General features: G+C 38.7%; 1 protein-coding gene across 1 annotated transcript; it reads right to left on the minus strand.

Moving 5' to 3' along the window:
* Positions 1 to 10,232: 10,232 nt before the first annotated feature.
* On the minus strand, positions 10,233 to 11,659 carry LOC126946252 (fructose-bisphosphate aldolase A-like). The gene is given in 2 exon segments (XM_050776383.1): positions 10,233 to 11,405; positions 11,407 to 11,659. Coding segments are annotated over 2 exon segments (1,095 nt in total). The 5' UTR covers positions 11,530 to 11,659; the 3' UTR covers positions 10,233 to 10,433.
* Between the last annotated feature and the right edge of the window lie 274 nt (positions 11,660 to 11,933).

Consider the following 11,933-nt stretch of genomic DNA (forward strand, 5'->3'; position numbering starts at 1 on the left):
ACCAAAGTCATTTTCTTCCACTGTTAGAAAACTACATGGGAACAAACAGATCGAACAGATCTGAAGCTACTGTGTGCATAAATGAACACTCTTTTGCTTCATTCCAGAATGCTGAACATCTATTTTGGATTGTATATTGTGTTTGTGTATTTATGCTTTCATTCATAGTAACTTCCTATGTTATGGAATTGATTTGCATTGAACACAAACTGTAAGCAAAAAGAAAGCAATGGCTGAAAGAATAAAAAAAAAAGCTATCTGAAAAGATTAATAAATTGTTAAGCATCTAGCCAAGCTAACCAACAAATAAAGAATGAAGGTATGAATTAGCCATACCAGATATAATAGACGGTTCATCACTACTGATCCTGTGAACATTAAAAGGATAATAAAAGATACTGACAATAATCCTGTACCTTCAAATTTAATTGCTTAGGTAAAACGAATCAATCTCTTGAAAAACACAAACTACCCGAGGATCTGGCAAGATGGCCGATAAGGAACAGCTCCAGTCTGCAGCTCCCAGCGAGACCAACACAGAAGGCACGTGATTTCTGCATTTTCAACTGCATTTTCAACTGAACCCAGTTCATCTCGTTGGAACTGGTTAGACAGTGGGTGCAGCCCACTGAGGGTGAGCAGAAGCAGGGTGGGGCATTGCCTCACCTGGGAAGTGCAAGGAGCCAGGGAACTCCCTCCCCAAACCAAGGGAAACCATGAGGGACTGTACTATCCAGTCCGGATACTACTCTTTTCCCACAGTTTTTGCAATATGCAGATGAGGATATTTCCTTGTGTGCCTACATCACCAGGGTCCTAGGTTTCATGCACAAAACTAGGTAGCTGTTTGGGCAGACACTGAGCTAGCTGCAGGAGTTTATTTTCATACCAAAGTGGTGCCTGGAACCCCAGGGAGACAGATCCATTCACTCCCCTGGAAAGAAGGTTGAAGCCAGAAAGTCAAGTGATCTCACTCACCGGGTTCTGCTCCCATGGAGCCCAGCAAGCTAAGAACTATTGGCTTGAAATTCTCACTGCCAGCACAGCAGTCAGAAGTCGACCTGTGATGATCAAACTTGGTGGGGGAAGGTGCGTCTGCCATTACTGAGGCTTTAGTACGTGGCTTTCCCCTGACAGTGCTAAGGAGGCTGGGAGGTTTGGGCTGGGCATGGCAAAGCAGCTGCGACCAGACTGCTTCTCTAGATTTCTCTTGACTGGGCAGAGCATCTCTGAAGGAAACATTAACAAAATAGATAAACAGATAGATAAACTAATAAAGAAGAAAGGAGAGAAGAATCAAATATACGAAATAAAAAACGGTAAAGGGGATATCACCACTGATCCCATAGAAATACAAACTACCATCAGGAAATACTATAAACACCTCTACACACATAAATTACAAAATCTAGAAGAAATGGATAAATTCCTGGACACATATAGCCTCCCAAGAATAAACTAGAAAGAAGTCGAATCCCTGAATAGACCAGTAACAAGTCCTGAAATTGAGGCAGTAATTAATAGCCTACCAACGAAAAAAAGCCCAGGACTGGAAGGATTCATACCCTAATTCTACCAGAGGTACAAAGAGGAGCTGGTACCATTCCTTCCGAAACTATTCCAAACAATAGAGAGTGACTCCTCCCTAACTCATTTTATGAGGCCACCATCATCCTGATACCAAAATCTGGCATAGACACAACTAAAAAAGAAAATTTCAGGCAAATATCCCTGATGAACATCAATGCGAAATCCTCAATAAAATACTGGCAAACTGAATCCAGCAGCACATCAAAAAGCTTATCAACCATGAGAAAGTCATCTTCATCTCTGGGATTCAAGACTGGTTCAACATACGCAAATCAATAAACATAATCCATCACATAAACAGAAGCGATGACAAAAACCACATGATTATCTTAATAGATGCAGAAAGGCCTTAGATAAAATTCAACACCTCTTCATGCTAAAAACTCTCAATAAACTAGGCATTGATGAAACATATCTCAAAATAATAAGAGCTATTTATGACAAATGCACAGCCTATATCATACTGAATGGTCAAAAACTGGAAGCATTCCCTTTGAAAACCGGCACAAGACAAGGATGTGCTCTCACCACTCCTACTCAACATAGTATCGGAAGTTCTGGCCGGGGCAAACAGGCAAGAGAAAGAAATAAAGCGTATTCAAATAGGAAGAGAGGAAGTCAAATTGCCTCTGTTTGCAGATGACATTATTGTATATTTAGAAAACTCCACCCTCTCAGCCCCAAATCTCCTTAAGCTGATAAGCAACTTCAGCAAAGTCTCAGAAGACAAAATCAATGTGCAAAAATCACAAGTATTCCTATACATAAATAATATACAAACAGACAGCCAAATCAAGAGTGCATTCCCATTCACAATTGCTACAAAGAGAATAAAATACCTAGGAATACAACTTACAAGGGACAATAAGAACCTCTTCAAGGAGAACTAAAAACCACTGCTCAAGGAAATAAGAGAGGACATAAACAAATGGAAGAATATTCCATGCTCATGGATAGGAAGAATCGAGATCGTGAAAATGGCCCTACTATCCAAAGCAATTTATAGATTCAATGCTCTTCCCATCAAGCTACCACTGACTTTTCTCACAGAATTAGGGAAAACTACTTTAAATTTTGTATGGAACCAAAGAAGAGCCCATATAGCCAAGACAATCCTAAGCAAAAAGAACAAAGCTGGAGGCATCATGCTACCTGACTTCAAACTATACTACGAGGCTACAGTAACCAAAACAGCATAGTACTGGTACCAAAACAGATATATAGACCAATGAAACAGAACAGAGACCCCAAAAATAACATCCCACATCTACAACCATCTGATCTTTGACAAACCTAACAGAAACAAGGAATGGGGAAATGATTCCCTATTTAATAAATGGTGCTGGAAAACTGGCTAGCCATATGCAGAAAACAGAAACTGGACACCTTTTTCACACCTTATACAAAAATCAACTCAAGGTGGATTAAAGACTTAAACCTAAAACCTAAAACCATAAAAACCCTGGAAGAAACCTAGGCAGTACCATTCAGGACATAGGCATGGGTGAACACTTCATGACTAAAACCCCAAAACCAATTTCAACAAAAGTCAAAATTGACAAATGGATCCAATTAAGCCAAAGAGCTTCTGCACAGCAAAAGAAACTATCATCAGTGTCAACAGGCACCCTACAGAATGGGAGAAAATTTTTGCAATCTATCCATCTGACAAAGGGCTAATATCCAGAATCTACATGGAACTTACACACATTTACAAGGAAAAAACAACCCCATCAAAAAGTGGGCAAAGAATACAAAAGGACACTTCTCAAAAGAAGGCATTTATGTGGTCAACAAACATGAGAAAAAGCTCATCATCACTGATCATTAGAGAAATGCAAATCAAAACCACAATGAGATACTATCTCACGTCAGTTAGAATGGTGACGATTAAAAGGTCAAAAAACAACAGATGCTGGCGAGGCTGTGGAGAAATAGGAATGCTTCTACACTGTTGGTGGGAGTGTAAATTAGTTCCACCATTGGGGAAGACAATGTGGTGACTCCTCAAGGATCTACAACCAGAAATACCATTTGACCCATTTATCCCATTACTGGGTATACACCCAAAGGATTATAAATCATTCTATTATAAAGAAACATGCATATGTATGTTTATTGCAGCACTATTTACAAAGACTTGGAATCAATCCAAATGCCCATAACTGATAGACTGGATAAATAAAATGTGGCATATATACACCATGGAATACTGTGCAGCCATAAAAAAGAATGAGTTCATGTCCTTTGTAAGGACATGGATGAAGTTGGAAACCATCATTCTCAGAAAACTAACAAGGGAACAGAGAATCAAACACCACATGTTCTCATCCATAAGTAGGAGTTGAATAATGAGAACACACGAACACAGGGAGTGGAACATCATACACTGGGGCCTGTCAGGGGATAAGGAGCAAGGGGCAGGAGAGTATTAGAACAAACACTTAATGCATGTGGGGTTTAAAACCTAGATGACAGGTTGAAAGGTGCAGCAATCCACCATGGTACATCTATACATATGCAATAAACGTGCATATTTTACACATGTATCTCAGAACTTAAAGTAAAAATAAATAAATAAATAAAAGACATAAATGTCAAACCAAAAACCATTAAAAATCCTAAAAGAAAACCTAGTCTATGTCATTCAGGACATAGGCATGGGCAAAAACTTCATGACTAAAACATCAAAAGCAGTTGCAACAAAAGCCAAAATTGACAAATGGGAACTAATTAAATTAAAGAGCTTCTGCACAGTAAAAGAAACTATCATCAGAGTGAATATGCAACCTACAGAATGGGAGAAAATTTTGTAACCTATCCATCTGACAAAGGCCTAGTATCCAGAATCTAGAAGGAACTTAAACAAATTTACCAGAAAAAAAAAAAAACGCAGACAACCTTATCAAAAAGTGGGCAAAGGATATGAACAGACACTTCTCAAAAGAAGACATTATGTGGCCAACAAACATATGAAAAAAAGCTCATCATCACTGGTCATTAGAGAAATGCAAATCACAACCACAGTGAGATACCATCTCATGCCAGTTAGAATTGCTATCATTAAAAAGTCAGGAAACAACTGATGCTGGTGAGAATGTGGAGAAATAGGAACGCTGTTACACTGTTGGTGGGAGTGTAAATTAGTTCAATCATTGTGGAAGACAGTGTGGCAATTCCTCAAGGACCTACAACCAGAAATACCATTTGACCCAGCAATCCCATTACTGGGTATATACCCAAAGGATTATAAATCACTCTACTATGAAGACACATGCACATTGTTTGTTTATTGCAGCACTATTTACAATAGCAAAGATTTGGATCCAAATCAAATACCCATCAATGGTAGGCTGGATAAAGAAAATCTGTCACACATACACCATGGAATACTATGCAGCCACAAAGAAGAATGGGTTCATGTCCTTTGTGGGAACATGGATGAAGCTGGAAGCCATCATTCTCAACAAACTAGCACAGGAACAGAAAACTAAACATCACATGTTCTTACTCATAAGTGGGAGCTGAATAATGAGAACACATGGACACAGGGAGGGGAACATCATACACCAGTGCCTGTCGGCAGGTGGGGGGCAGGGGATGGGAGAGCATTAGGACAAATACCTAATTCATTCAGGGCTTAAAACCTAGATGATGGGTTGATAGGTGCAGCAAACCACCATGGCACACGTGTACCTATGCAACAAACCTGCACGCTCTGCACATGTATCCCAGAACTTAAAGTAAAAAAAGAAAAAAAGAAATAAAAAAAAGGAAAGGCCACACACAAAACGAACATAACTATAGTTCCAGATGGGTAATTCAGAACCAATAGAACAAAGACAAATGTAGCCCTATTAGCTTTAGCCCAGCTCATCCATAATTCAAATGAGCCACAGAAGTCTACTCTAAGTGCCTCCAAAAAATCAAATAAGGTGTTAATAACTACTAATCCACATGCAAATCAGTTAGCATAGTTTTTCCTGGACTTGTCTGCTCTTGGGTAGACTTTCATTTCCTGTTGGATTTAGATTGATCAATTCTTGGGAAAACTATGAAAATAAAATGTTTTAGTAAGCACACACACAAAAAATAAAACAAAAATAGGCTGGGCGCGGTGACTCAAGCCTGTAAATCCAGCACTTTGGGATGCCGAGACGGGCGGATCACGAGGTCAGGAAATCGAGACCATCCTGTCTAACATGGTGAAACCCCGTCTCTACTAAAAACTACAAAAAACTAGCCAGGCGAGGTGACCCGCGCCTGTAGTCCCAGCTACTCGGGAGGCTGAGGCAGGAGAATGGCATAAATCCGGGAGGCGGAGCTTGCAGTGAGCTGAGATCCGGCCACTGCACTCCAGCCTGGGCGACAGAGGGAGACTCCATCTCAAAAATAATAATAATATAAATAAATAAATAAAAATTTTAAAACTCTCAACAGATTCAGTATAGAGAGAATGTACATCAACACAATAAAGGCCATATATGAAAAACCCACAGCTAATATCACACTAAATAGTGAAAAGCTGAAAGCTTTCCCTCTAAGATCAGTAACAAGACAACAGTGCCCAGTGTCAACACATCTTTTTTACATAGTACTGGAAGCTTTATTCAGAGCAATCAGGCAACAACAACAACAACAAAAACAAAAGAAAACAAAAATCCCAATATGAAAGAAAAAAGTAAAAGTGTCTTTATTTACTCTTTGCTCTAACAGATGATATATCTATATAACCCAAATATTTCACCACAAAACTGTTGGAACTGATCAATAAATTCAGTAAAGTTGGAAGATACAAAATCAACATGCAAAAATAAGTACCATTTCTGTATCCTAATAAAGAAATATTGGAAAAGGAAATTAGGAAAACAATCCTATTTACAATAGCAACAAAATAAATAAAATACCTAGGTCTAAATTTGACCAAGAAGGTGAAAGAATTATACTGAACCTATAAAGCAATGACTAAAGAAATGGAAGAAAACAAATAAATTAGAAAATATCCCATGTTTATGTATTGGAAGAGCTAATATTGTTAAAACGGCCATGTCACCCAAAGTAGTCTACAGATTTAATGCAATCTTTATTAAAATTCAAATGTCATTTTTCACAGAAATAAGAAAAAATTCTTAAATTTGTATGGAATCACAAAAGACCTCAAGTAGCCAAAACAATCTTAAGCAAAAGGAAGAAAGCTGTAGGCATCACACTCCCTGATTTCAAACTCTAATACGAGACTATAGCAATCAAAACAGCTTGATATTGGCATAAAAACAAACACATAGACTAATGGAACAGGATCATAGCCCAGAAATAAACCCATACATTTATGGCCAATTTATTTTTGACAAAGATGCCAATAACACACAATGGAGAAAAGACAGTCTCTTCAAACAGTTGTGTTGGGAAAACTGTTTATCTACATGCAAAAGAATGAAATTGGATCTTTATTTTGCATCATATGCAAAACTCAACTCAAACCACTAAAGACTTAAATATAAGACCCAAAACTATGAAAATACTATGAGAAAACATAGGAGGAAAGCTCCACAACATTGGTGTGAACAATGATATTTTCAGTATGATCCCGAAAGAACAGACAACAAAAGCAAAAAAAAGACAAATTGAATGACATCAAATTAAAAAACTTCTGCACAAGAAAGGAAATAATTATCAGAGTAAAAAGACAGCCCATAGAATGGAAGAAAACATTAACAAACCATGCAGCTCATAAGGAGTTAACATCCAAAATATATAAAGAACTCAAACAACTCAATAGCAGAAAAACAAACAAAAAAAACCTAATTAAAAAGTGGACAAAAGGCTTGAATAAACATTCTCAAAAGAATGCATACAAATGGCAAACAGGAACATTCAAAAAAAGAATAAGCATAGCTAATCACTAGGATAAATGCAAATTAAGCTTATAATGAGATATATCCTCACACATGTTAGAATGGCTTTCTACAAAAGATGAAAGATAAACATGGCAAGGATACAGAGGAAAGAAAATTCTTGACATTTTTGGTAGGAATGTAAATTAGTAAAATGATTATGGAATACAGTATGGAGTTTTCTCAAAAAACTAAAAATAGAACTACCATATGATCCAAGAATCCCACTTCTGTGTGTTTATCCAAAGGAAATGAAATCTGTAATTCGAAAGGGTTGCTGCACTTCTATGTGTATTACAGCATTATTCATAATAGCCAATATATAGATGAAACTTAAGTGTCCATCAGTGGATAAAATGAATAAAGAAAACGTGGTATACATATACACAATGTAATACTTATTGGCCTTTAAAAATTAAGGGAATTCTGTCATTTGTGACTGTGTGGAAGAGCCTGAAGGACATTATGCTAAGTAAAATAAGCTAGGCACAGAAAAACGAATACCACATAATCTCATTTATATGTAATTTCTGTACAATTGAACTCATAAAAGTAGACAGTAGAATGATATTTATCAGAGTCTGGAAGGGGAGTGATGGAGGGAGTGAGGACTTCTTGGTCAAAGGGTACAAAGTTGCAGATAGACAGAAGGAAGATGTTTTGAGATCTATTACACAGCAGGTTGATCATGATCAATAATAATGTATACAGTCACGCATCACTTAATTACAGGGATACTTTCTGAGAAACATGTCATTAGGTGATTTCGTCATTATGTGAACATCATAGAGTTTACTTACACAAATCTACTTGGTATAGCCTACTATGCACCTACGCTATGTAAAATAGCCTATTGCTCCTAGACTATAAAGCTGTACACATTGTGACTATACTGATTACTGTAGGCAATTGTAACATCATGATAAGTATTTGTGTATCTAAACACATCTAAACATAGAAAAGGTTAAGTTAAAATACTATAATATAATTTTATGAAGACACCATCATACATGTACTTCACTGTTAACCAAAAAATCATTATGTGATATATGATTATATTTCAAAATAACTAACAGAGTACATTTCAAATGCCTCACCATAAAAATTAAATGAAGTGAGTGATAGAAATGTTAATTAGCCAGACTTAATCATTCTATGTTATATACATATATCAAAACATCATATTGTACTCAATACATGTATACAATTATGATTTGTCAACTAAAAATAATATCAATGTGTAAATTAAAAACACACAGGTCAAGAAAGAAATCAAAAGAAAAATTAGAAAGTATTTCTTACTGAATGAAAATTAAAATACATCTCAAACTGTGTGGGATGCCACTAAATCAATATTTAGAGAAAACTTATAGACTATTTCAGAAACCAAGAAAAGACTGAAATCAATTATCTCAGCCTCCACCTTAAGAAACGAGAGAAAAAAAAGAAAACCTAAAGTGAGCAAAAGGAAAGAAAATAATAAAACAGATAAGAGAACAACCAATGAAATATTTTATTTTAATGGAGAAAATTGACAAAACTGAAATCTGGGTTTTTAAAAACTCCACAAAGTCAATCGATTAATTGATAACATGTGTTACATTACTGTAGCATTTGGCATATGGCTTTTTTCCCTGAGCATAAAGTTGTTTAGATCCATCCAAGTTGTTGCATGTATTAACAACACATTCCTTTTTATTGCTGAGTGGTACTCCACTGTAGGGGTTTACCTTTATCTGTCCATTGACTCTGAGGGAAATTTGGGTCTTTGCCAATTTTTCTTGCCTATGGTTGTCTAATTGGTCCAGCATCATTTGTTGAAAAAGTTATGCTTCCTGATTTGAATTGGTTTTGTACTGTTGTGAAAAATCATTCCATTGATTCATGTGTGTATGTCTCCACCAATACTATACAGTCTTGATTACTGTACCAATCTCAATATTAGATAAAGTGATTATTCCCACTTTATGTTTCTTTTTGAAATTGTTTAGCTATTCTAGATACTTTGCTTTTTTGTATAAATTTTATAATAAAGTTGTATATATCTACAAACAAAAACTTTGCTGGGATTTTGATAGAAATTATGTGAAATCTATAGATTAACTTCAGGAGATTTGGCATCTTGACTATATTGTCTTTTAATTCATAAACATTATATATATATCCATTTATTTGGATCTTCTTTTATTTTCTTTATCAGAAATTTCTAATTTTCAACATACAGAGCCTATACATGCTTTGTTAGAATTATACTTAATTCATTTTGAGAGTGACTGCACATGGTGTCACATATTAAATTTCCATTTCCATATATCAATTGCTAAAATATAAAAACTTGATTGGCTTTTGTGTGTTGATCTTGTACCCTGTGACCTTGATAAACTCACCTGCTAGTTCTAAGAGTTTTGGGTGTATTCTGTGGGATATTTATGTAAATAACCATGTCATTTGCAAATTGTGACAGTTTTATTCTTTTCTTTCCAATCTGTATGCCTTTTATTTCTTTTCCTTGACTTACTTCATTGGCTAGAATTTTCAGCACTATTTTGAATAGGAGTGGTTAATTAAGATATCTTTGTTTTATTCTAGAGCTTAGGGGAAAAGAATTAAGCCTTTCACCATTAATTATAATGTTAGCCGTAAGTTTTAAAAACACTCTATCAAGGTAAGGAAGTTTCTCTCTAATCCTACCTTGTTGAACAATTTTTTTCTTCATGAACGACTGTTGGATTTTTTCTTTCCCCCCCCCCCCCTTAAATAGCTGTTTATTTGGCAGTGTGCTGGAAAGGGTGATGGACTTAGCATTCACAGACGACACCATACACCACTGTCACGAGGGAGGCAAGAGCGCGGGCAAGCCAGTCTGGAGCCCCGAGGAGGAGGCCCCCTCTTCAAGAGTGGGAGGGGGCGGGGCCTGGAGTGTTGGGGGCAGCCTGGGAACACCTCCGCTTAATAGGCGTGGTTAGAGACGAAGAGGGACTCGCTAGCAGCAGCTCCGGCATGACCGCTCGGGGTGTACTTTCCTTGACAGGCAAGGCTGTTGGCCAGGGCTCGCTTGACGTACTCCTCCTGTGCAGCCTTCAGGTTCTCCTTCTTCCCACCCCAGGCCTTCAGGGCAGAGGCCTGCAGGGCTCGGCCATAAGAGAAGGTCAGGGCCCAGGGCTTCAGCAGGGGGCACTTGTTAATGGCATTGAGGTTGATGGATGCCTCCTCCTCACTCTGGCCTCCAGACAGGAAGGTGATCCCAGTGACAGCCGGGGGGACTGTGCGGCGCAGCGCTGTGACGGTCGCCATGGCAATCTCCTCATGAGAAAACTTCTGGGTGCAAGCGTGGCCTGGGGTGACCATATTGGGCTTCAGCAAGGTGCCTTCCAGGTAGATGTGGTGGTCGCTCAGAGCCTTGTAGACAGCAGCCAGCACCTTCTCGGTCACATACTGGCAGCGCTTCAAGTCATGGTCCCCATCAGGGAGGATCTCAGGCTCCACGATGGGCACAATGCCATTCTGCTGGCAGATGCTGGCATAACGGGCCAGGACATTGGCATTTTCCATGATGGCGAGGGCTGAGGGGGTGTGTTCCCCAATTTTCAGCACACAACGCCACTTGGCGAAGTCAGCTCCATCCTTCTTGTACTGGGCACAGCGCTCAGACAGCCCATCCAACCCTTGGGTGGTAGTCTCGCCATTTGTCCCTGCCAGGGGAACCACGCCCTTGTCTACCTTGATGCCCACAACACCGCCCTTGGATTTTATAACTTGGGGGAAGGGACGACCATTATCCGCCTTCTGGTAGAGTGTCTCGTGGAAAAGGATGACACCCCCAATGCAGGGGTTCACGCGGTCGTCAGCTGTCAGCAGCAGCTGGCGGTAGAAGCGCCGGTTCTCCTCGGTGTTCTCGGTGCCAATGGACTGCAGCCTCTTTGGCAATGCTCCCAGTGGACTCATCTGCAGCCAGGATGCCCTTGCCGGGTGCCACGATGCGGTGAGCGACGTCAGACAGCTCCTTCTTCTGCTCCGGGGTCAGCGCTGGATATTGGTAGGGCATGGTGCTGGTGGTAGCAAGTTCCTGGCACAGAAGAGGGGCGGGTGTGCAGGGTGCGGCGGCAGAGGGCGGCGGGCTGGCGAGTGGACTCAGGGAGCGAACGCGGCACTCGTCACCAGGACCCCTTCTGCCTGGATTTTTTCAAATGCATCTCTGCATCAATTAATATGATTACGTTTTTTTTCTTGTTTAGCCTGCTGACATTGTAAATTACACTGATTAATTTTTTTAATACTGAACTAGAATTACAGCCTCTGGAAAAAAATCTACTTGGTCGTGTTGTAAAATTATGTATAGACATAGCTAGATTCTGTTTTGTAACAACTTGGTAGATTTTTGTGTAAATCTGTGAGAGATATTTATCTGTAATTTTCTTCTTCTATACTTTCTTTGTTCAGTTATGGTAT

This window comes from Macaca thibetana, chromosome X, assembly GCF_024542745.1.
Source record: "Macaca thibetana thibetana isolate TM-01 chromosome X, ASM2454274v1, whole genome shotgun sequence".
Classification (NCBI taxonomy): domain Eukaryota; kingdom Metazoa; phylum Chordata; class Mammalia; order Primates; family Cercopithecidae; genus Macaca; species Macaca thibetana.